Source organism: Pipistrellus hanaki (genome assembly GCF_964339955.1).
Source record: "Pipistrellus hanaki genome assembly, chromosome: 5".
NCBI lineage: Eukaryota > Metazoa > Chordata > Mammalia > Chiroptera > Vespertilionidae > Pipistrellus > Pipistrellus hanaki.
In genome coordinates this window covers 23,181,208-23,207,781 of record NC_140507.1, presented here as the reverse complement: position 1 = coordinate 23,207,781, position 26,574 = coordinate 23,181,208, and the positions used below count along the sequence as shown (strand labels likewise).

Sequence of the window (26,574 nt, the reverse complement as noted above, 5' to 3'; positions counted from 1 at the left end):
TATATATATATATATATATATATATATATATATTTTTTTTTTTTTTTTTTAAATCTATAGCCCTAGCCATTTTGTCTCATTAGATAGAGTGTCGGCCTGTGGACCAGAGTGTCCCAGGTTCGATTCTGGTTAAGGGCATGTACCTTGGTTGCAGGCTCCTCCCTAGTCCAGATCCTGGTCGAGACACATGTAGGAGGCAACTAATCAATGTGTTTCTCTCACACTGATGTTTCTCTCTCTTCTACTCTTTCTAAAAAAGATCAATGGAAAAATATCCCCAGGTGAGAATTAATAAGAAACAAACAAACAAACAAACAAACAAGAAACACAACAATCCAAAAACAAAAAGCTACATTTGTTGAACACTCACTGTGGGCTTAGTGATGAACTAAGCATTCAATATGTATTCTATTATTTAGTTCTCACCAAATTTCTGTAAAGAACTACAATTATTCCTGTTTTGTGGATGAGAAACTGTGTCTGGAAAGGAATGTAATGTAATGTAATGTAATGTAATGTAATGTAATGTAATGTAATGTAATGTAACTTTCCCAGGTGGTAAATAATGGAGCTGGGATTCAGCCCAGACCTGCCCATTCCAAAGTGCACACTTTTCACCATGATGCTCTAATGCTTCCCTACACAGGTAATGATAATTTCTAGTACTTAAATTTTGTTTCAGTATTTCAGTGTATGTTTCTTTTCTTTTCCATTTGAATGTTGTGGATATGATGTTAATAAATCAGTCAAACTTTATTAGTAATAATGAAAGCTGACTACAATTACTCATAAGGTTGTCCTTTTGTGCTAAATAAAAGTAACTGGTTATTTTATTAGTGCTCCTCTGTGTTATACAATTGCCTTAAAGAGCTGCTATCACTTTCAGAAAGTCAACTTGCCTAAATCATCAGGATAGCCTTAATTTCAGGGCCTTTAGGGCATCTGAAATAGAAATAGTTTCGGATCCTTTTCCACATCTACCCCCGGCCTTAAATTACAGGCATTCCCCTTTTATTGTGGGAACTTGTTCCTGGAAATGATCATATTAGTGCTATAAGGATTAGTATACTGTAATACCTGGCTGATATGCTACTGATGTCATATTTTGGCAATCATCTTTCTTTCTCTTCTAGTCTTCTGAAGTTGTGATATGCTTCTGGCCACAGATTTCTTCTATTTATTCTTCATATTGTTGTTGGTCAGTCTTTCTGGGCTGCAGCAAGTCTTATGCTGACTTCCCAATAAAGGATTTCTATCAGGCAACCAGAATCTGCCCTTATGGGTTTCTCTCTCCTGGAGGTTTAGCAGCTATTGCAGTGAAAGTTGTTTGCTGCCATCCAGGATCTTCCTGGACCTTTTGTAAAATCCTTAGCATTACAATTGATCAGCCATCTTGAACCAACATGTTCACTGGCACACAAGTAATGGCAGAAAGAGGAACCTGGTGGAATAATGATTGGGATGGGCCAGGCAAATGGCTCTTAGTGCACAATCTAAATTAGCTACACGACCAGTACTGCAATGGGCTTACATTTATATAGACCTATAAAATATTTCTGAAGCCAATAGAACTCTAATGAGACAGCTCAGTTTGGGGCAGTTCTAAATGAACTCCAAGGAAGTGCCTGACTTCATGTCCAGTAAATGCGTGGTGATGCATGGTGGCACTTTCTTTGATCCTTCAATAATTTATTAATGGGAACTTTGTGCTCGGCATGATGTTTCTTCAACTTTTAAAATAAGGATGTTATTTTGGTTAGCTCCATGCCTCTTTCATAAAATCTTTCCCTCCCCCGCCCTCTCTATTTTTATTAAAATAAATTTTTTTTTTTATTATTGACAGTATTGCAGATATTTCTTTTCCCCTCATTGCCCCCTTCCACCACGTTCCTGCCTTGTCCCAGGCCTTTGAGCCCTACTGTCTATGTCCATAGGTAATGCATATATGCTTTTATGATCTTTAATCTTTTCCTGCCTCCCCACCCCTTCCCTCTGACAATCATCAGTCTGTTTCATTTCCATGCCTCTGATTTTATTTTATTTACCAGTTTATTCTATTCATTAGATTTCTTATTTGTTTATTTTGATTTTTAGATTCAATTGTTGATAGGTATGTATTTGTTGCCATTTTGTTGTTCATATCTTTAATCATTTTCTTCTTCTTCCTCTTCTTAAAGAATACCCTTCAACATTTCATTTAATACTGGTTTGGTCGTGGTGAACTCCTTTTACTTTTTCTTGTTTGTGAAGCTCACTATCTGACCTTCAATTCTGAATGATAGCTTTGCTGGGTAGAGTAATCTTGGTTGTAGGTCCTTACTATTGATCACTTTGAATATTTCTTGCCACTCCCTTCTAACCTGCATAGTTTCTGTTGAGAAATCAACTGACAGTCATATGGGTATTTCCTTGTAGATAAGTAACTGTTTTTCTCTTGCTGCTTTTAATATTCTCTGTGACCTGGGAAGTCCCAGCATAGAAACAATGATCCCTGCCTGCACCTATGTCTGGGAGAAAGCCAACCCCGAGTTCCTGTCTTGATGCCAGACAATCCAGTTCCTCCTCGTATGTGTTGCTTCTCCATCCTTAGTCCATTTATATATTTTTGTCGTGATTTTATTTAATATTCTATATAAGGGTAATCTTAGCATCTGTTTCCAGTATAATGGCACTTTAACAACACGGATGTATGTAACTACCCTCAAGATCTTATTTAAGTATGTGAAAATTCCAGAGGTTGGTCAAGTGATATAACATTGAATCCTGTTTCTATCAGATACATAAATCTTTTTTTTTTTTTTTGGGGGGGGGGGGGGCGGTCATTATTTCCCTAATGAATGGCAATCAGGTTTATTAGGGAGATATGACACACTGGCTCCATTTCAAACAATTGCCTGATATCCTTTGGCAGCCACTGAATCACACAATGTAATTGCGAGATGTGCTTGGAGCCCAGATCATTACCTATAAAGGTAACATGCAATTTCCTTGGCAGAAGCTGTGCAAATCTGAATTTTACAGCAAAAGAGTGATGTTTCTCAAGTCACATTTGAATTGTGTGCATTGGCCCCTTAAGTCTGTGCCCTGTAGGTGTCTGGTCAATCATTGCTAGGCTTTCCAACCCCATACCCCACTCCACACACACTTTTTGAAAAGGATGTAGAGTGACTGATGCATAAAATTGCTGGATTAGAGTTGCTTGATGCCTTGGCAAGATATTTTTTAAGTGACTAATATTTTCTTCAGCATCTAAGAACTTAAAAACAAAACGAAACACCTAGGGTTTTATTGTTCCTAGAGAGTCTTATCCCAAAGAGGTTGATTTCTAAGAGCTTCTAAATTCTAGATTATAAAACATATAAATTAATTACTCATCCGTTTGAATTCATAAAGGCCTAATTCTGTGATTATAAACTTTTTCTTCATCTTTGGAATTTTTTTTCATCTTTGAAATCATTCTCCTATTTGGAACCAACATTTCAGGAGAAAAAAAAATTAGACATGCCACACGAGATCAGACTTTTCCTATATCCAGTTAAAATTTCTCCGTATCCTTGTCCCAACTGGTGGCTTGTTTGTTTGTTCATTCACTCATTCATTCATTCATTTGTTCTAACAACCCTTTGACAATACTTATGGAGCACTTTCTCTGGGCCAGGCACTGAACTAGGATTGGGGATACAGTGATGATCTATGCTAGGAATGTGTTGTTACTCTGGCTCTGTGTAGTGCTAAATCCAAATATTAGGGACCTATTGAGGAAATTTAATAAATGGAACTATATTGCTGAAGAAGATTCATGTAGTTTCAAGAGGGCTTTGAGATTAGTCAGGCTGGGTTAATTATAACAGTAATCAACCTATTATTGATTACTTAACCTTTGGAGGATCTTTTATTCTCCCCACAATGCCAACAGTTGAGGATTGTTGTGGGAATTAAAATAGATAATGTATATGAAAATGTCTGGCAGAATTAGTTTTATTTGTTAATTTTATTAATTTGTTTGACCACAGACACATACATGGGTGTTTTAAGAAACTGATGTCAGTGAAATATGAAACGTTTTTATTCCTTATTCTTCCAAGGATGTTCCTTTAAAGGTTCTTTCATTTTTCCATCCCAGTTAGCCTCCACACTGGGTACCTGAATGACCTCTCTGCAGCGGTGATTTAAGAAAGGCTGATTTTTGCAGTCAGTTCATTTTGTAGAGACCTGACTAAAGGAAAAAGTCCCAGCCAGCAAGAAGAACTCCATGTTTGAGGATAAACTGAAATCAGCTACCATGTATTTTTCAACAACAGCATGTTCTGACATGACCCTGTCAGCTTTTAGTATATTGTGTTTTTTTGTTTTTTTTTTTTTTTTGGCAATTCTGAGGATACTCTCTTGCTCCTGCAATTAAATTCAACAAACATTTATTGAGCTCTTTCCAGATGCCAGAACTTGTAATACTCGAGATGCTAAATTGAGTGAAAAACAATTCCTGTTCCATAGATTTCTTGCAAATAACTCCAAAGGCAAGAGAAAAAGGTATCCGAATACCAGATATTCAGAGCATACCTGAAATTCCCAGCTTTTACTTCTTGAGTCGGCTGGTAAAACAGTTCAATTTTATCCTTTGAGCTAAATCTTTCCATTTGTTATCTGGTCTCTGCCCTTCTCTCTCCTGCTGTTCCTCATGTGTAGATGCCATGGGTAATATTCATCTCAACCTATAAGTAAGACATATGAGGAATTAGTTGTGAAAAATGTCTCTGTAATCACTACACCAAGTGATTGTGCTGAATCACTGCAAAATGATGTGAAATATTTTAAATGAGTCAGCTTGTTCATTCACTTTCTTCCACTGAAAGGTATAGGTAGCATCTAAGGCAGGAGAATATGTTTTTAAATGCACTAATTATCTATCTCCAAGGACAAATGTGCTAAGTGTTCCCAGTATTCCTTTCCTTCACCCTATCCCCTTCCCAGAAGGGAGAAGCAGACTTTTAGAAAAAGGACATCTCATCACCAGCATGAACGAGTAATGTGGTACCTGCCCTTCCATCCACTCATTCACAAAACCCCATGGGGAATGGGCTGAGAGGAGAGGAAGAGGGACAGAGGAGGTTATCAAGCCAAACATAAATATAATCACATTGCCCATTACTTACTGAACATGTGCTGTGGGCCAAGCACTTCCACAGAGCATTATTGCTAATCCTTACATCAATCCAGAAAAGTGGATATTTTTATTTCTAATAATATATATATGAGGAGACAATCCTCAGAGAGATAAAGAGATTTGTTCATGATCATACAGCTGGTAGGTACCTCTTTCAAACCTTGCTCTAACAGATTCTAAAACCTGCTCCTTTTCATTACAACAAGGATTTTAAAAACTCTATTTCCTGCAGGTTTATTCTGGGGGGGTCAATCAATTCCATTTATGCATACAGTGGGAGAGCTGCTGTGCAGGAGACACCCTTATGGAGCAGAACTTGCTTCAGTGAGGCTTTGGTGCTCACTGAGTATGCCCCTTGAGTGTGTCGCCTATGGATGTGTAGAGTTGTTAACTGATATGGTCTGACACTGACCACTGGGTACACTGGCTCTTGGATCTCCAAGGAGGTGCAAATTTAGCCTCTGCCTGAGGCCACCCAGCAGGAGCTACGGAGAGATCTGCAGATTCTCTTTGGGGTTTGGAGGTGCCCAGATGAAGACCAGCTGTGAAGCAATGCAAGCTGCTGTGGAGCATTGGGCCTTCTTTTGGAAGCTCTGGGGTTCTCCAATCCAGCTGCAGTTTGTTAGGTTTTAGATTCCAAAAGGCTAGTTCATTCATATGCAAAAGCCTCTGTGCACAGCTTCAGAGGGGTTATAAATTGAGTGGGGCGGCATCTCAGGAAATCACCAGGGTGGAGCAAACAGCAATGGCTACCCTTCAGCTCTGCCCTGAAGCGGCCCCTGGTCTTTGTGTCCCATAGCACTGTGCAGGAACAATGATCGCTGTAAGCACCTCCCTCGCGTTCCTGACGGATGTCAGACAGCTCAGTTTCTCTCCGTATAACTCTGGGTTCCCCAAAGCCTCACCTGGAACTGGAGTTCATAGCAGTTGGGAGTTTATATCTCCCTCCAGATTGAAAAAGACAACAGCATACCCAGTTGCCAGTCCCTTTTGTGCACGCCTCCGTACCTCCACACTTCCACACCTCGGCACCTCCTACCGGACTCAATGCACTTTTCTCTTTCCTTCTAGTTGTAGAATTTCCACTCAGTCAGCCTTCCCATGGTTCTGGATGGTATTCTTTTGTCTTTCAGTTGTTTTGATATGGTTGTGCATGGCAGCAAGTTCAGGTGTTTACCTATGCTGCCATCTTAGAATTCACCATTTTAAATACCTAGCGCTGTGCTGGACATAACACAGGTACTTCATAGAGCCATGTGGAACGAGCAAAAGGATACCAGAAATATAACCTTGTCTGGCAGAAGACAGTGGGATTTTTATTTTTAACCCTTGTGGAATTGATTATTCTGTTTCTCATTTGGCCACACCATCTCCCTGCCAAAGCCTGAAATCACCCCCATTATTAGCAAATACATCTATGATAAGCAACGATCTTTAACTCAAGCTGCATGTGAGAAGAGGAAAGATTTTTAAAGTAGAACTGAATTTCAATCTTTGATAACTTCTTCATGCCTCTACTTGGGTTTAACAACAACAAAACAACTCCCGCTGGTATCATAAATACTACTATTTATTAAGCATTCACCTAGAACAGGGGATGTGCTCCAGGGTCTTACATACATCACTGTATTTAATCTGCACTTTAACCTGGCTCAGAGACACCGAGTTTCCTGTCCAATGTCACACAGCCAGTCAGGCAGAGTTGGAAGAGGGGTAATGACTGTTTTAAGTGCTCAATGGCCGGCCTTCCATCAACAGTAGCTATTAAGATAATGCAGGAGTCCTTGGGGCACCTAGCACAATGAGTGCGCAGTATCTTAATATGAGTAAGCTTATGAAATCAATTCCCTCCCTCCCTCATAAAAAAGATAGGCAGCCTAAAAGCTATCTCTGCTCGAGGGAAGAGGAAACAGGGATGGGTTGGGTTGAAAATGTGGGAAGTGATCACATTATTCCAAAATTAAAATTGTCCTTTTGAGAATGTACTCTTCAACATTCAGCTATGGGGGGGTGTGCCCATGGGGAACAGGAAACAGGCTAAGACACACTTTATGAATTTCACAATTTACCCATGGTGTGTCTTGATGTGTTATATAGATAGGCTTGACTATTACTAAGAACAGAATGAAACATTCTTTCTTGCTCTGCCCTTAGAGAAATCTGTTGCCGTATGTTCAACCTTCGGGCCAGTGCGGCATCCCTCAGTGTTTCAGCGGAGAGCTGCCAGAAGAGAACCATTACACCAGCAGTGTTATCTGCTGACATGAAGGACAGGGATACACTTACTGCCTAGACTTGGCTTTTTGCCTCTTATTAAGGCACCAGCAGGGCTTACTGACAACCTCCCTGAGACACGCTCGCTTACTCCAGCACTATTCAAATCTCTCTATGTTATATTGCTTTGTTTCCTTCAAGCCTATTTTTTTTTTTAATCTCACTTTTCATTTGTTTATCTCCCAGACAGTAAAGGATCAAGAAAGCGTACAGAGCAGAGGATGTTAACCAATCTTGAACCAAATCCCTGGTGTCTCGAAAAGATACAAGAGAGGCCCTGACATACTTAATTTCTTGAGGCTTCAAGTAGATTAAAAAGTAAGTATGACTAGCCCTAGCTGGTTTTGCTCAGTGGTTAGAGCATCGGCCTACAGAATGAAGGGTTCAGGATTCAGTTCCCTTCAAAGGCACATGATTGGGCTGCAGGCTTGACCCCTAGTTGGGGGCATGCAGGAGGCAACCAATCAATGATTCTCTCTCATCATGGATGTTTTCTATCTCTTTCTCCTTCTCCCTTCCTCTCTGAAATCAATAATATATATATATATATATATATTTTAAAGTAAGTATGGCGAAAGAGGGCTAGCAAAATAATTTTTTTTTTTTACAATTTACAATAATAAATGAACATTTTAGCACAAAATAATATAAAGCAATACTGTGCAAAGAATAAGATATACAGTGTTTATTAAAACATACCAGTTCAGGTTGTGTGGTCCATCCATGGGTCACAAGGTTAAAGTTATCTGGTGAATGTTTTCTTTTTTCATTCCTTAGAGTGTGTTTCTGAGTGTATGTGTAATCTAATTTCAAAGAGAAGATTCATTGTAGAAGTTTACGGATTGCTAGGGATGTGCATGCCCAGCCCTGTGACTCCTGGTTCTTCTCTTTACAGCTCCTCCCCAGACATGGAATGCAAACCTTTATACTCGTGTGTTCATTTTCTAGATTTCATAAGATTCTCTAAGCAATCCATTCTCTAAAAGGTTAAGAACTAGACTCAAAGCACTGCCTAATCTATGAAACCCAGATCAATGATCAGAGTTCCTCATTTTGAAAATTCAGAATATTTTTTAATGTAAATTATTTTAGCCTTTCAATTTAACTTAATGTGAAAAAGTCTTTCAAGTGACTTGCTGTTTTCTGTTTTCAAATATGTAGCAATCTTAAACTTACTATTGTTTTTAATTTGCCTCTTCTCTATTGCTATTCTAGTATATGAAAGGTTAAAAACAAGATATTGATCAGACTGAATGGTTTAAACCCCACCCTGTTACACCAAGGTTGTGTAATCCTGTGGGAATGTTTTCTCTCTGATCCTCAATTTCTCTAAAATGAGATGGTGATTTTCATTTCTCAATTTCCTTTTATCTTTAAAAAGCTATGGTTTTTCTCACTCCTATCCTCCACTTCCTCTCAAAATGTCTCCAGAATATTTTAATATCCAGTCTCCAAAGCTGTTGTCATGGTATACTGGCCTGCGCTGTTAGAGATAAAACATTTGTTTACTTCTAACTACAACCAAATCCAATACTTAATAGGCATAGACTCACACTTATTTCTCCCTTTACCTGGTGGCAACTAAATGTTCTTTTTTTTTAAATGTTCATTTTGTCATTAAAGTGAACAGTGTGTTTCCAACATTCAAGCCACTACAAAAACTTTAAAATAAAATAATAAAAAAAACCAATGGCTCCATTAAATTTCCAGATACAGATCTGCACCGATAGCTTAGGGACAGTAGATGGCGATATAAGTGCATCAAATAATAAACATTTCCTTGATTGGTCCAACATTAAGACCCAAAGATTTAGGTCAAAACAGATTAGTAGAGTAGTTAAGAAACAACATCATATATACTCAGGTGTTGGAGTCTTAGATGAAATTTAGAATGTATTTCCTAATCTGATAGTTTTGGAAAGAAAAGATTGTTAAGCTAGTAATTCATGCTACTGCTAAATCTACCTTCAAGCTAAATCTTGAGGAAAAGTTGGCAATATACACGTATCTCATAAATTATATCTGAATTATACCCTCCATTTTTGTTTTTTTTTAATAGTAATTGTTTGGGATGGAGTGTGGCCCACATATATTATTCATAGATGAAGTACTATATTCTTGTTAAGAATGTGAGTCCTAAGGCACTGGTGTTTTAAAGGGGAAATGGCAGACTTACTGTAAACTGTTGGCCAGCCCATTATTGACTGGCAGGATCAACTGGAAGCACTTTGTTAGTGGATTATGTTGCCCTGGAAATGCCTTCCTGAAACTCTTAATGATGCACTTAAGGGAGTCCTTTGGGACCGGAGTAAACTATCTCTTAGCTGCATGTCTTCCATCAGGGACCTCTGGGATGAGTGGGCAGGGGTGTGGCACATCCAAGGAGATGCTCAGCAAGGAAGCAGCCCCAGAGAAAGGTTGCAGGTTACAATTCCTCACAGGTAAGCCAAGATGATGACTTACTGGTGTAAACTGTGGGCTTTCTGAGGGTATCCGTGCTTCTGCTTCATGTGTTCTTTTGAAAAGGTATTAATTCCAGAGAGACTAAATATTTACTTATTTATTTATTGGAGGATTGGCAGAGGGATGGAACAGGAGGAGAAAAAAGAGAACATGGTTTAATGTACCTTTGGTTTAAAAAACACAAGTACTTTATAGAACCTTGGGGTCATTAGGTGTGTGGTGTTTTTTTTTTTTTAAAGCAAGCTTTAAGGGAACATGCCCTTCAGCTGAAATTCAGTGCCTGTGCGAAAGGTTTGTTTGTAGATTTGTCAAGTGAAAAAATCACTTGCGTTTATCTCTCCACAGGTTTGGGGGGTGATTTCTGGGGGATGGTGGTGGCAGTGGAGGTCAAAAGAGAAGAAAGCGCTAAGCAAAGGCCCTGGAAACTCCGGACTCCAGACTGGGCAGGGAGGGAAGTGGCCGCGTGGCGTCCCCGCCCCAAGCCCTGAGCGAGCGCTCCTGAGTCCCTTGCCCAAGGCAAGCGCACTGTGTCCCTGTGCCATCCCAGCAACCTGTCACCGAGGAGGACGTGACTGGAGCTGCCTCCGCTTTCTCCAAGCCATATTCCTTTAAGATGATGTAATAGTCATTTCCCTGGATGGTTTCTTGCCTGCACTGCTGAAACAACAGCAGCCCAACTGCACTGGGAACTGTGGAACCGCCCAGCTCCACCGCCCGCCTGCGAAGCAGGAGCCCAGACCCGCTGGCTTCTCTGCGCTTTGAAGGTGCCAGATCCCACCGGCTCCTGCCGGCTTCACCAGCTCAGCTCTTACCGGCTCCGCACGGCTCCCAAAGGCTCCCACGTAGCCAGGAGCATGGGAGCCTGTTCGCCCTCGCCGGCAGGTGGGGTGGCTACCTGGGACCCCAGCGGGGCACCTCCGTTTTGCTGCTGCTGGGCTTTCTGAAAAGCTGTCCTGATACCTCTTGCAACTCCTCCGTTTTAAGGATTCTTGCCGAAGGTTTGATCTCCCCTCCCCTCCACTTCTCTGGAGACGCTTTGGTTGAATATTTTTCTCTGCTTCTTCAAGCCAGTCATCGCTCTTCACGGTTTAACTTTTTGTGACTTGTTTTAACTTGAGATTGGAAATGAATATATACATACATACAAATATACATTTATATAAATATATATAATTTTTTTCCTCAAAGATCACATCTCTCTGGCACTTTTCATTGATAGACTCAGTGTGGCTGTGCATTCTGACCGTTTTTGCTAATGGGTATTTTATTCACAGGACGGAGTTTCCAGCACTTCCTAAGGTAAGTTCTGAGGCTTATTGATTTTACTGTCCAGAAGGGGGGAAAAATCCCATCTTAGAAGCTTAAAATTGCATATTACTTTTTAAATTCAGAAATGCAAATAGAAATGTTTTTTATATTAATTGTTGGAGACAGATGTGTATGGATAAACATGTAGACACAGAATAGCTTGAGAGAAGCTATTTCCTGGGAGAACGGATAAAATCAGTAGTTCCAAGGCTGCTTATGTAAAATACTTTCTACCTCCCTTCCTCCCATCATCCCTCCCTCCCTCCCTCTACCTCCCCTTCCTCTCCCCTCCCCTCTCCATCAGCTCTCTCTTTTTCTGACTCATGCTGGGTTTGAGGAAATAATTTTCTCTCTTTTCTTTTATACAGATCTCTGAGTAACTGGGGACTTGGCCTGCCTTGTCTACTGAGCCTGGGGGAAGATTGAATGGAGATGAGTTGATTATATTCCATGAAGTCATAGCTCACCACCAGCCAGGATTTCAACTACTTCACCTGTGGACTATACTAAATTTTGCTTTCTTGGGGAAAAATACTGGGGTAAGAGGAGGTCATTTCTAACAAGTTAGCATCCTTCTTTCTCCCTCCCTTTCAAGTTGATGTAAAGGATAAGGCTGTGACTCCTTTTGATTGCACCTTCAAATCAAAATAGGAGGAGGAGAACAAGAAAGGGATAATGGCTCTGAGTGGAAACTGTAGTCGTTATTATCCTCGAGAACAAGGAGCCACAGTTCCAAACTCCTTCCCTGAAGTCATGGAGCTGAATGTTGGGGGTCAAGTTTATTTCACTCGCCATTCTACATTAATAAGCATCCCTCATTCCCTCCTGTGGAAAATGTTTTCCCCAAAGAGAGACACGGCTAACGATCTAGCCAAGGACTCCAAGGGGAGGTTTTTCATCGACAGAGATGGATTCTTGTTCCGTTATATTCTGGACTATCTCAGGGATAGGCAGGTGGTCCTGCCTGATCACTTTCCAGAGAGAGGAAGACTGAAAAGGGAAGCTGAGTACTTCCAGCTCCCAGACTTGGTCAAACTCCTGACCCCTGATGAAATCAAGCAAAGCCCGGAGGAATTCTGCCATAGTGACTTCGAAGATGCCTCCCAAGGAAGTGACACGAGAATCTGCCCTGCTTCCTCGCTGCTCCCTGCTGACCGCAAGTGGGGTTTCATTACTCTGGGTTACAGAGGGTCCTGCACCATGGGCAGAGAGGGGCAGGCAGATGCCAAGTTTCGGAGAGTTCCCCGGATTTTGGTTTGTGGAAGGATTTCCTTGGCAAAAGAGGTCTTTGGAGACACTTTGAATGAGAGCAGAGACCCTGACCGAGCCCCAGATAGATACACCTCCAGATTTTATCTCAAATTCAAGCATCTGGAAAGAGCTTTTGATATGTTATCCGAGTGTGGATTCCACATGGTGGCCTGTAACTCCTCAGTGACAGCATCTTTCCTCAACCAGTATACAGATGACAAGATCTGGTCAAGCTACACTGAATATGTCTTCTACCGTAAGTGCAAAGGGTTCTTTTTATTGTTCACGGGTATTGATTCTCTTTACAGATGTGTAGGGTCTGCATGTTCTGTCCGTGTCTAAGGAATATTACTTTGGGATTTTTATTTTTTAACTTGAGGTAGAGCTAGAGTATTAGTTTATAATTGTGCTCTCGTGTGTTACCTAAGGCAACTTTATCTGTTTTTCCAGTGAAGTCACAGAATATTCAAAGGCCTCAAAATTACAAGATGCAAATGATATTGGTATTATGTGGAATTAAAACAGACATGTATATCTGTTTGCCAGATGTTGAATTGTGAAGTTATGGCGATGATTAGAACTTGGCTGTTGGTCCATGGAGGTTGGTAGACTCGGAATAGGTGAAGTACTGCTGTCTATTTACTTATCTGAACTTTGGGATCTATTAAGCTAGTTGCTGAAGACTTGCTTTCATCAGGGGCTTTGAAAACACAAATGGATGTTATACTGAATGACGAGATTTTGGCTAGATGGCAGTATACACTGATGAAAGACTCCCTTTCTTACCCTCCCCCCAGGTCTAAAATTTTCTTTTATAAGCTTCTATTTGATTCTTCAGTAATTTGTACTGAGACTTGAGTTGCATTGCAAACTTAAGCTGAACTTCATTTAAGATCCACCTAGTAGGAGTTAGGTCCTTGAGAATTGTCAATCACATGCAAACATGTAGGCAGCTGAGGTGATAGAATTACTGACTTAAAAGGAAACCAGAGGGAAAAAGGAAAGGAAACTATTATATTGAAGTTTTTGAACTTGGTTTCTTAGAGGTCGGTCCATTTGCCTAAATTAAAACTTTCAATACAGATCGTTTTGACTTACGAAATAGCATTTTTTAGATAAATTGTAAGCCATTGACCTCCGAAAGGAGAATAGCAAGTCAGTATGTGAAGTCTAGTGCTCGATTTGATTGCTGATATTCAGCTGGCCTGGGAGTTGGGAAGTGAATTCCATAAGAAATATGTTTCCAGTGTTAACATTTGATTTCCTCTCTTCTCATTTAAAGGCAAACCCATACATTTAGGGGGTTAAAATGTCCAAATTTATTTGAACATAAAAGAACAAACGAATTTCTTGGACTCAGTTTTGCATACAGTTGTATTTATTCCTTTGGAGGTGGTGCTGGGAGTCTTGCTGAATTGCTGGTCAGTGAGAAGCTGAATTGTTCTGTACTGGGTTAACACACATTGGGTTTTTTAGAAGTCAATTCCTATGTATGTGGAGAAAGGTCAGCCTGTGGAGATATGTGAAATCAGTAATCAGGTCTGTAGCATACTAATGTGCAGTAATAAGCATGATTTGGTCCAATAATACTATCTATGGCACTTACCTATAATTATATCTTCCTCTGTGCTGAAGCTCAGTTGCCAGATACCAGACACTGCTTTCTTCCTTCTGGTGAATTTCCCACTAGTGTAGAAATAAGACTAGCTTGTTAGCCTTCTGTAAAGGAATCTGATATTATCTGTGATTATGTAGAACAAATATCTTCTCACTTTATGGAAAAAATGCACCTTAGAGTTCAAATCTAGGTTTGTGATATTTATCTTGTTCTCTGATTTCTAATATTTGAAATGGCATCTTAAAAAGCTTCAGTCAAATAAAATCACAATAACTCTATCTCCCAAAAGACCACAATAGGTTTTTAATCCACTTGTATTTCTAAATGAGACCCAGAAACTGTATTTACCTATAATCTTAGTGACATTTCTGTGTCAAAGACTGATTAAAGACTCATGCATCTAACACTGTGTGCCCTCTTTAGGATGCTTTGGATGGGTTCTGTGCTCCTGATCATATAATTACTTCTCTCTTTGCTGGGCTGCTGAGAGATTGCTCTCCATCCCTCTGGTCAGGCTAGCAAAAACACACAGCAACTTTTTATTGCCCAGCATATATGCTGCACATGACATACTTCCCTTTGTGCCTAATACCCAGAGTTCACTGTTAACTCTTCCTGTTTAAAGACCAACAGGACTGACAGCTGGCTTTCTAGGGTCCATAACAGCCTCCATGAAGCTGCTTAGCCATAATTATTTAATTAGGAGCTGCCAACTGTGCCTGTATAAGCACAAATCCATCAAACTGTTGTACTCTGGTTAATAGACCAAAACTATGGGAGGTGCTCTAAAGCTGACTGTATGCAATCTTTGTCCAGCAAGAGCTAGCCCTAGTGAGCCCCACAGAGAGGTACAGAGCCCCAGGCTACAGCACAGGTGTGGAGCTGAGAGCCCAGAGGGCAGGAGCTGCAACCTGCAGTATTCCAAAGGGCAGCACGGATCCCAGGGAGTGCCCCTGCATCCTCAACACACACACACACACACACACACACACACACATGCTTTTCACAGAGAAATTCAACTACTTAGGTTACATATTATATATAACAAATATATATAAGTTTATACAAAATTAACTCCAAGCAGTCAGACTCTTCTAATAACCCAGGGATAATGCAGAATCACTTTGCCTGGGTTCATATCATAGTAAAAAATAAACAATGAGAAATTAATACATTATATATAGTAGTTGGCAGTCATGGGGGATTACCCTTTCTTTCCCTGTTTACTGACTTTTTCCTTTACATTTTCCAAGGGAAAATTGGGAGACCAAAATTTCTTGTATTATTAAAAAGGCTTGATTCTTGCTTTATTTAATCTTCATGTAAATCTAGAATTAATGGTCAGCATCAGGTAGTTTTGACTATTTAGTTAATGTAGAATTATGAACAGTCAACAGGTATTGCCCTGGCCAGTGTGGTTCAGTTGGTTGAATGTCTTCCCATGCACCAAAAGGTTGTCGATTTGATCCCTGGTCAGGGCACATAACCAGGTTGCAGGTTCTACCTCCAGCCTCCTCAATTGGAGCACGTGCAAGAAGCAACTGATAGATGTTTTTCCCTCACATGGATGTTTTTATCTTGTCTCTATCTCTATCTCTGTCTCTGTTTCTGTCTCTCCATCTCCCCGTCTCTCTTTCCAAAATCAACAAAAACATATTAAAAAATGCCTAGCTGGCATAGTTCAGTGGTTGAACATCGACCTATTAACCAGAGGTCAGGGTTAGATTCCTGGTCAGGGTACATGGCAGGGTTGCTGACTCCATCCCCAGTGGGGGGCATGCAGGAAATAGCTGATCAATGATTCTCTCTCATCATTGCTGTTTCTATCTCTTTCTCCCTCTCCCTTCCTCTCTAAAGTCAATAAAAATAGATTTAAAAATATTTAAAAAAGCTAACAGGTGTCCGCACTATGTGTTTAAGAGGATGATAAGAAATGTGTTTGCATTGCTTACACACTAAGATGATATATGAGATGCTAGGGATTATAATTTATGTATCAGAAGCATAAAGAATGTGATATAGGAACATAGAAATGCTTATCCCAGTAGTGCCTTACAAAGTATTTTAGATAACTGCTTTGTTTTAATTTAAAAACAATGAGAAAGTTCCATTTTCTCCTTACCCACTCAATTAGCTAAATCATTACCTCCTCTTCTCTTCTCTTCTCTTCTCTTCTCTTCTCTTCTCTTCTCTTCTCTTCTCTTCTCTTCTCTTCTCTTCTCTTCTCTTCTCTTCCGGTGTTGTATAGAAAGAAATGTCATAAACATTAGAGAATTCCTTCTTGATTCATCTCTGAATGAAATGGGAGCTAAGAGGTTTAGAAAGAAGAAGTCCTGATTTTAAACCAGATACGTACTCAGTAGCCATTCACACCACTTAGGTGCAAAAATCACAGGTGCATGGAAATAAATGAACCTCTTATTTAGAGTCATCTTCCAATTTCAGAGAGAGTGGAAATTGTTCTTGGTTGGAGAGAATTATGCACATTTCCTTAATCCTATTTATGAGTCAGTTACTTCAGGCAAATGCCCAAAAGCACTCAGATTGAAAGGCATTTGCCTCTCATAAAGCCATGATAACATGACCACAAGTAGGGAGTTAATTCATAGGATGATTACTCTGAGTTCTGTGAATTACAGATAGAGACACCGAGTCTTCATCTTTTATAACAAATTGCATCTTGTAGGTACATTTTAACCTTTTTTCTCTTTATTTCATTTCCTTAAATTTAAAGCGTTGTTGTCACAAATGTCTCTAAGTTGCTTCACCTACACAGTAAATATGTTCCGGGCTATTGACTTCGAAGGGGTGTTGGAGAAAAGTAGATCAGGAAATGATTTCTCCTTAGAATTGCAGCATGGCCTTCTTTTGGGAAGGAATATATGGTTCTGGCTACTGTGATTTACCCAATGCTGCCTTAGCCAGGTTGCTAAGTGGTTAAAGCATCAGACGGAGGACTGAAGGATTGAGAGTTCGATTCCAGTCAAGGGAATGTGCTTCGGTTGCTGACTTGATCCCTGGCCCCAATCTGGGCATATCTGGGGCAACCAATTCATGTGTCTCTCCCACATGAATATTTCTCTCTCTTTTTCTCTACCCCTCCATTTCACTCTCTCTAAAATCAGTGCAAAAAGTATCCTCTGGTGAGGATTAACAACAACAAAAAGCTTCAATAGTGAAATCATATAGAACTTTTTCTTTTTTTTTTTTTTTGGTCTATCTTATTTCACGTAGCATAATACCCTCTAGGTCCATCCATGTTGTCACAAATGGTAAGATTTCATTGTTGTTGTTTTTTTATTTGCAAGTAATATTCCATTGTATATATATCCCACATCTTCTTTATTGACTCACCTATTAATGGACACTTAAGCTGCCTCCATATCTTCTTGGCCATTGTAAACAACACTGCAGTGAACATAAGGGTGCACATATCTTTTTGAATTAGTTCAGATACATACCCAGAAGTGGACTTCTAGGAAATGAATGTCAACTGCAATTGAAAATAAAGTATTTTAAAGCTTCAATAAGATGGTGTGTTTTTATAGGAAAATAGGTGGAAATGCATCTGTCCTTAAATGATTCTAGCTCTTTTTCTCTTGGTTACTTGAAAAACATCAATTATGACTTAAATTTTTATTGTCCATAGAGATATGATGGTTGGCCCCTTCAAAATGAAGCAACAGAACAGTGTAGTAAAAAAAACAGTGAAGTTTTGGACTTTACCACCACTGACATCTCTTTTTGTGATGATTTTCTGTTTTATCTAGTTAGATACTCTCTTATCCTTCTGTTTCAGTCACTCCTGCTTTCAAGTTCTTTCTCTCTAATCAAGACTTGCTGTCAACAAAAATTCTGTTCTGTCATTATATTTAGAAAAGTTTTAAGGCATGATGCTATTTTTCTCAGGGATTTTTGTACATAAAAAACCTTTTAATAATTGTGGATCAGATGACTTGAGATGTTTTAAATTATAATGTAAAAAAAAAAAAAGCACAATCTAAGTGTATAGCTTCATCATAAAGTCAATTTAGACCTGTGCTTACACAGAAAATTAAATGGTGATGCTAAAGGGCAGGGGTGGTGGATGTAATTTCTTATGTATCTTTAAGATGCTGTGTTCTGAGCTTTGGGCTCAATATAAGAGTGATATAAGCATGTCAGCAAAATATTTTATTATATTGTCTTCTTTTTCATGCCAAACAAGATGTATTAACTGAGCCCAATCTCTTGTGGAAGGCAATTAAAGTAGTATATTTCCCTAGATCTGTAACATCACAATGGATTTGGCAGCAAGAGGAGTGTCTATATGTGGACAGAAAGGGGAAGTCTCTGAGATTGCCTCAATGTACGCATGCATGCACACACATACACACACACACACACAGGGAAAGAGAAGGCCAAATGCTCCTGACAGTCTAGTGAGTTTAAATCTATCAAAGGAATTAGAGGTGGAAATCTTACCTAATAATAGACAAATATGTAAATTTGTAAGTAGACAAATATGTAAATATCAGGAGTGATATGCAAATTAACCCAACAAGGTTAGTGGTTAATTTGAATACACAGGCACTGAGTGACAGAGGCAGATGGGACACTTGTGTCATTGCCATGCACCCCCCCCCCCCCGCCCCTCCTCTCTCAGTGCCTCTGAGCAGTCTGGGAAGGCAGGGCTGGAGCAGAAAGAGGTGGCTCCCTGAGTGGAAAGAGGGGGCTCCAGGGCCTGAGCGGAAAAGGGCTGGGCCAGAGTGGAAAGGCGGTGCCTGGCAGCAAAGGAAAGGAAAGCCCATTCTAAGCAGGAATCTTTGTTCATTGGGCTTCTAGTAGTTTATAAAGTGCCAGAAATCTCCATTTGGAAATCCTCCAAACACAAACTGAGGAGAGGAATGACTTGCATAGGAGAGAGTGCTAGCGCAATGAATAGAAAAAAGTTCCTTCAGAAATTGATAGATGAATGCTCAGTTTCTGCATCACAGCTGACAGTTGCTCTTTTTCTTTGGTCTTTGCTATAGCTTTTCTCAAGTACAGGATTTCTTTGCAAGTCAGTTAAAACTTTTTAGTGCAGACATCTTTAAATACATCGAAATGTCAAGACACCTAGCTTTAATAATTACATTATCATTTCAAGACCAATCTTATTTCATAAATAGTCCTACCTACTTTCCTTCCTGTTTGTACTGGATTATTTTAAAGCAAATTTCATATATAAATCATTTTATTCATATAAAAATACATTTCCAAAATAAATTGAACTAAAAAATAACAAAATATAATCATTACGTGCAAAATTCATACAGTAAATCCTCACTTAACATCATAGATAGGTTCTTCAACTTTATGAAAAATATATAGGGAGACCAATTTTACCATAGGCTAATTTATATAAATAAGAGTTAAGTTCCTATGGGATCTCATCAATGTTATAATGAGATTACATTGAAAAAAATGTTATTTGAAAACTAGTTGCAATTCTTTACTATAATATCTAGTTGATCTTCAAACACTTGATTGCCTCACAGTATTTTCTTAAAGGTGCTTGTTTGAGTCAAGATCCAAATGAGGTGCATTCATTACCTTTCGTTACAATTTCTTTTCTCTTTAAAGTTTGAAAAAAATGCTGCATATAATTTATATGCAACAAAGGTAAAATATATATCTTAAATATCTTTTAAGCTCTCCCTTTCTCCCTTTTTTCTCTTCTCTGTCCCAATTTGTTTGAAGAAACCAAGTTGTTTGTCATGTTGACTATCCCACATTCTGGGTCGGGCTGGTCCATCTCTGTGATCTCTGTTATACCATAAACACTTATTTTTCTAACTCCTGTATTTTCTGTGAGTTTGTTATATCTAGACTATAGAATAGATTATAGAGACTTGATCAGATTTAAGTCCATTATTTCTGGCCAGGAACCTTTATGAGTGATGGCAAGTGTGCTATGGAGTCAAGGGAAGGTCATCTTTTATTGTTAGTTTTTTAAAATATTTATCATATAGATAAGTAGAAATTGGAATCTATTTATTATCTCCATTGCCCAAGTTGAATCTAATGATATGGCAGGCAATAAAATAAACCTTTATTTGTCTTTCCAGTCATTCATGAACTGCCTAGTATTCCACTGCTGTTCTGATTAGTAGACAGGGCTGCCATCCAGGTGCAATGAGCCAACTCAGATATGCACTTGGTCCTATCAACTGGAGGATGAATTATTTTGGGTAGGAAAGTTTGCATCCTGCCTATTCTAATTTTAATTTTTTCAGGGGGATTCTTTCAACTGTGCTGAAGCTCCATTGAGTTCATTGTCTGCTGTTCCCAAACCCCTTCTCTCCCTGTGTTCTTCATCTCAGTAAATGACAATTCAGTCTCCCAGTTTACCAGGGAAGAATGAAACGTGGGTGTCGTCCTGTCACTCTCTTCCATATATGACAAGTCCTATTGGTTCTTTTTCATCTCTCTCAAATCCATCCTTTTTTTGTTTTTGTTTTTGTTCATGCTCACCCTAGAATATTTTTTCCATTGATTTTTAGGAAGATTGGAAGAGTGGGTGGGGAGGAGAAAGAGAGAGAGAGAGAGAGAGAGAGAGAGAGAGAGAGAGAGAGAGAGAGAGAGAGAGAGAGAGAAGACACATCAATTGGTTTCCTTCTGCACATGCCCTGACCAGTGCCAGGGATCAAACCTGCAACCAGGTACATGCCTTTGATTTGGAATTGTATCTTTGACCATTCAGTGCCCATGCTAATGCTCCAGCCAGGGCTCCTTCCGTTTCTTTTCATTTCTACTGATGGTACTCTGGCCCAGACCACCAGCATTGCTTCTCTAGACTTCTGCAAATAAGCTAAATTTTCCTTTCCTCTTTACATTTGGGGTTGCCCCATTTGTATCTATTCTCTCTATTGCAAACATGGTAAGATTTTTATGTGAATCAGACCATATCACATTTCTGCTTCAAATTCTCTATTGCCTTTACTGCTCTTATATTTAATACAAATGTCTTGCCATCAATTATGGCCACATCTTATTTATCGATGGACATTTAGGTTGCTCTATATCCTGGCTACTGTAAATAATGCAGTGATGAACATAGGGATGCATATATATTTTCAAATTAATGTCTTGGGATTTTTCAGGTAAATACTCAGAAGTGGGATTGCTGGGTCATATGGTAGTTTTATTTTTAATTTTTTGAGGCACCTCCATATTATTTTCCATAGAGGGTGCACCATTTTGCAATTTCACTAAAAGTGCAGGAGGGTTGCCTTTCTAAGAATCAAGATCTTGATTCATGAAGTCCTTATGCTAATAATTTCCCAGCACTTCTCCACAGAAGCATGTGAACAATATACTCACGACCTTATGGTTTAGGAAAAGATTAGTAAGTGGGCAACTTCAATCAATTGTGATGGGCAAGTGTAAACTAATATGAGAATAGACAGGGAGCTTCCTAATCTGAATTTGGAGTATCAGAAAATTAAACCAGGTTTCATATTAAAGCTGAGAAAAGAGAAAATGCTTAAATCTTTAATGCATTTGTTGACTTTAAGATATTAGCTGGCTGATGAAGTCATACAAATTATAGCCTAGGATGACTTAGACGAATCTTAAGATCATTAGCAATCATTTCATTTCTTATTAATGAAAATTTCCCCAGCCATAGCCATGTCAATGATTTAGTTACTCCAGAAACCAGTATCTTTCTTTTTAATGATATGGCAGTTCTCTCTTCCATTCAAACTTTTGTCTTATGAAAGTACCTATGTAAAATCAAAAGCCAAATGATAGCCTTAGATAACCAAATAATTGATTTTAAAGGGACTTTATAATTATGTCTGTAGTCTCCTTTTATGATTCTCAAAATGATATGTATCATTATTATTTTAACTTCAACTGTGGATTATTTATTTACTTTGTCAGTCTCATACACAAGTCATTTTCAGTAACTATCACAGTGCTGAACACAGGGTATGCTTAATACGCATTTGTTGGATGAGTACAGAAATTCATAATGCTACATTTTATTTTTTAATTTTTTATTTTTTGAAAACACATTTCAAGAACAATTCTCCATTGTATATCATTTCTTTAAAAAAAATATATATTTTATTGATTTTTCACAGAGAGGAAGAGAGAGGGATAGAGAGTTAGAAACATCGATGAAAGAGAATCATCAATCAGCTGCCTCCTGTACACCTCCTACTGGGGATGTGCCCGTAGCCAAGGTACATGCCTTTGACTGGAATCGAACCCAGGACCTTCCAGTCTGCAGGCTGACACTCTATCCACTGAGCCAAACCTGTTTCAGCCATAATGCTACATTTTAAAGAAAGAAAATATGAAGTGTAAAAAAAAAGAAAAAAAAATGAATGAAATTTGCCCTTAGTTTTGCTTGATATTAAGTTTTAACCAGGAATGCAGAGAATATGTTTGGATACACTGACAACATAAGATCTATCGGGATAAAAATTATAGTTGTTTACTTCTTACCAGGGTCTACTCAGTCAAGCACTTTAACCTCATTATATCTCAGAACATTAGCCTGTAAAAGGGAAATGAGGAAGCTTTTCTTAAGCCAAGGTCATATTATCTTATTAGCTTTTTTTTTTTTTTTTTTTTTTTACCAGAGTCTACTTTATCTATATGCAGTTTTGGTTCATCTTACAAGTAGCTGGAAGGAAAACTGAGAGAATATGGATCTATTAGAGCTGATCCTGATCACTATCAAAACAGAAGTTAAGCTTCTGCCTACTGGTTTCATACTCAAGACCTTAGAGGAAGGAAAAGCATATAACACCAATTCCTATAGTCCTGTTGATATGCTCACCTCTATTACTCCTTTTAAGGGCTCTCATCCCTCTGTTACTCCCACCATTTGACAGTTATTACAAAAGGCCAGTGTGTTTTCCACCTTAATATACTTCATTTGTGTTCTCTCTCTCCCCAAAACACTCTTCTTTTAACTCCTTGTCTGAGTCCTACTCATCCTAGAGTCAGGCTTTAATGGGCTTTCCTTGGATAGGCCTTCTGTTACTATCTCTGCTGAAATAGCCAATGTCTTCCTGCTTATTCTCTACTAGAGGCCCGGTGCACAAAAATTTATGTGCACCGGGCCTCTAGTAGAGAATGCACCCTCAGCCATATGACCTGACAAATGAGGCCTACCCACAGGAAGCAGGGCTAAGCTACAGTCTGGCCTCTCTCTGTAGGAGGCAACCAGACTGATCAGGGAAAAGCATCACCCCCATCATCCTTCTGCTGCTGCCAGTGCTAGCCGCTGCGACTGTGAGACCTGAGCCCAGACTTCATAGCAACCAGGGCTCATCATGATTTCATGATTGTTTCCTCTCTTTAAGTCTCCCAGCTTTATATGACAACTTAGGTTGAATCCAACATTACAAAATCTTTTAAACTGGTGGTGTTTTGCTAGTGGTGGGAATTGGGTGTGAGTAAGGCATTCTTCCCTATACCCCCTTTCTTCCTTTTTTTTTCTGGTAGTTCCTGAGACAATTCCAGAAAACATAGGGTTGAATGTCAATGTTTGAGAAATCCTAAACCTAGACATTCTAATCAAAAGGTGAATTTACATTTTTTGAAAAATTGCCTTTCTGCATCTTTGGTCAGATTCTTAGCTTTGTATTCATTTCCATTTCTTTTCTTTTCATCTGACTTGCATTTAGTACTCAGAACAAGTCTCAGTGAAGGATGAACTAGAGGAAATCAATTATTAGAAAAAATAGAGAGCAAAAGTTAATTTGTGATATATTACAGACATAGTTACCTTAAATATCACATTTATCTATTTATTTTTGTAACAACATAAGCAATGGAGTTATTGCTATGGAAAATTCATCTTTACAACCAACCTTATATGCTTTCTTCCTAGTAGTTTGGAATTGTTTCCTATACTATGAATAAAGCCTAAGGTTAGTATATTATTATACTAGATAAAGATAATCTATATTTCCTCCACAGAGCTTAAGGGACTATAGTAAAATTGCTAGTTGAAATGTTGCTCTCTATCCTGATACAGAGAATTAATTTTAAACAAAAAAAAGTCTAGTTTGGGAGTGTATGCAAACAATTCCCCATACCAGCCTTCTATAAAAAACAGTAGGAACACTTTCTTTTTATTATAGGTATATTTTTATATTGTTTATAGCCTGTGATTTGCCTTGGAAATTCTTCCTTGTATGGGAAAACAAGCTTTCTTCCAAATAAGCAGATGCAATGTAATTAAATAATTGCTATCTTAATTTGCATCTGAGGTCCTCCTGACCAGACAAATAAATGTAGGTAAGTAATGGCATTTATTTAAACTCTGAGGTGTTAACAGTGATCATAGCTATCCTTTATTGAACTCTATGTCAGGTATCATGTCAAATGCTTCTCATTTAATCCTCAAGGAACCTCTACATAAGAAACTGAGGCTCAGAAAAGTTTCACTTGTTCAAAGTAACTGTTAGTGGCTGACTCAGAATTGCCATGTGGGGGAAAACAAGTAGTGTTGAGTTTGAGAAAAGTCCATTCATTTATGTCAAGAATGGTGGTAACCATGGGCTGATAGATGGGGGTGAACTTTAAAAGAACCTTCCCTACCCCACAGACACAAGTTACTGCTATGTGATATCCCACTTGATATAAGCAGAATCCCATCCCTGTTTCCCTAACCCCAATTCCAGCATTCTTGAATTTGCCATATACAGAAATACCAGATGGCAGTGCTGTCTTTCTCAAACTTCCAAAAGCAGCTCTTCAAGAGAACTGCCTCCCATGATTAAGTGAGAAGCCCACACACAGCCTCCATTAGGGTGTGGGATGGCAGAAGGTGCTGGACAGGCCTGATTTCCCATTCTCTCTCCCCTTCAAATTTTAAGCCTTAGGAACACGATTTTCCTATGATACAGCTTTAAAAAAATTAAACCAGATTGGGCTGCAAATCTGTCCTCAGTTACCCACACATAACTTCTGGGATACAATCTCTTCTCTCAGAGACTCCCACACAGCATTATTTTTAAGAATTTGATTTCCTAGGTACCTCAGATATGAAAAGGCACAGAATTTCGAAGTACAAAAAGATGTCAAAAGCATTTGAAATGAAATAGAAAAGTTTTATCCTTGTCTTCCTCTATGCCACCAAATACCCAAGAAAAGAATAAAAATTATAAAAATGTATTAGTAGTTTCTGGTTCTAGAATCAGTAGCAAAATGGAGATGAGTGAGGTAATCTTAAACAAGATTAATCCAGATGTCCTGATAAGCATTGTTGGTCCCCAGGGAAAAAAAACAACAACAAAAAAAATCGGCCCATTTTAAGCATGAACCTGGGACTAAGCCAAAACTTTTAAAATAATAAAACATATTGCAAATGAGCTCCACTTTTAGCAGCTTGCCTAGTTTTAAATTTGGGGAGAGTTACTTAAGAATATAATTTTGGTATAAGTATTTTATATTACTTTAGAAGTATCTTTCCATTATACTACAGCAACACTACAAACAAGAAGAAACATGATTCTTGGTTTTAAAACCACTTGATCCTCTCAGCCCTTTTCCTAGACCCCTAGAGATGGGGAAGAATAGACTCTTTCTTTGCCCCATTTCTTACGGTTTTTATTTCTTTCCACTTAACTGTTTACTTTTCTCAAAATTAATTATAAATGTTACCGAATGAGTGCAAATCACATGGAAGATATCATGGAAATTGATTTGTAGATATTCTAATGTTCTCTCTTTATTTTTATTTTTTTAAAATATATTTTATTGATTTTATACAGAGAGGAAGGGAGAGAGATAGAGAGTTAGAAACATCGATGAGAGAGAAACCGATCAGTTAAGTCTTGCACACCACCCCCCCCCCGCCAATGGGGATGTGCCCACAACCAACTTACATGCCCTTGACCGGAATCGAACCTGGGACCTTTCAGTCCTCAGGCTGATGCTCTATCCACTGAGCCAAACCGGTTTTGGCATAATGTTCTCTCTTTAGAGCAATATTAGGTGAAAATTAGTTTTCCCATTTTACAGACAATAAAATTAAGAATTAGGCAAATCTTTACTCAAGTTCACAGTTAGTGAATTAAAAAAGTCAAGATCCAGATTCTGGTTAAGTCTGTCTGACTCTGAACACTGAATACTTTTTAGTTGTGAAGTTACATCTGATTGTACAGAGAATGCAGAAATCTTATATAAAGTGAAATAAAGAAATTAGAAACATAGAAAATGAGATAAAAAGAGGAATTTTTTAAGATCATAGAATAAATAGCATATTTGTATGCTGATAGGAGGGATCCAGTGGGTAGGGAAAAATAACAATATAGGAGAAGAGAGAGAGCTGGAGTGATATCCTTGGATAAATAGGAAAGAATGGGATCAAGTGCATAAAGAGTTTACTGGTCAGTTCATCTGTGTGTGTGTGTGAGTGTATAACTAACTGTTTCTATACCCATATGTTCTATTACTGCTTGTCTTGTGTGTGTGTGTGTGTGTGTGTGTGTGTGTGTGTATGACA

The 26,574-nt window shown here is 38.6% G+C and overlaps 1 protein-coding gene across 4 annotated transcripts in view; it reads left to right on the top strand.

Annotated features, from left to right (window-relative positions):
* The first annotated feature begins 575 nt into the window (after nucleotides 1–575).
* The window catches only part of KCTD16 (potassium channel tetramerization domain containing 16), a 194,455-nt gene continuing 168,456 nt past the window's right edge, over nucleotides 576–26,574 (top strand). For 2 of the 4 annotated variants that reach the window (XM_084884227.1, XM_084884230.1), the window contains exons 1-2: nucleotides 10,550–11,200; nucleotides 11,578–12,716. In XM_084884227.1, the coding sequence (XP_084740353.1) occupies nucleotides 11,885–12,716 (832 nt within the window). In that variant the 5' untranslated portion in view covers nucleotides 10,550–11,200; nucleotides 11,578–11,884. Of the gene's footprint in view, nucleotides 647–7,624; nucleotides 7,757–10,549; nucleotides 11,201–11,577; nucleotides 12,717–26,574 lie in introns of those variants that run through there. The other 2 variants (XM_084884228.1, XM_084884229.1) reach the window with 2 other exon arrangements.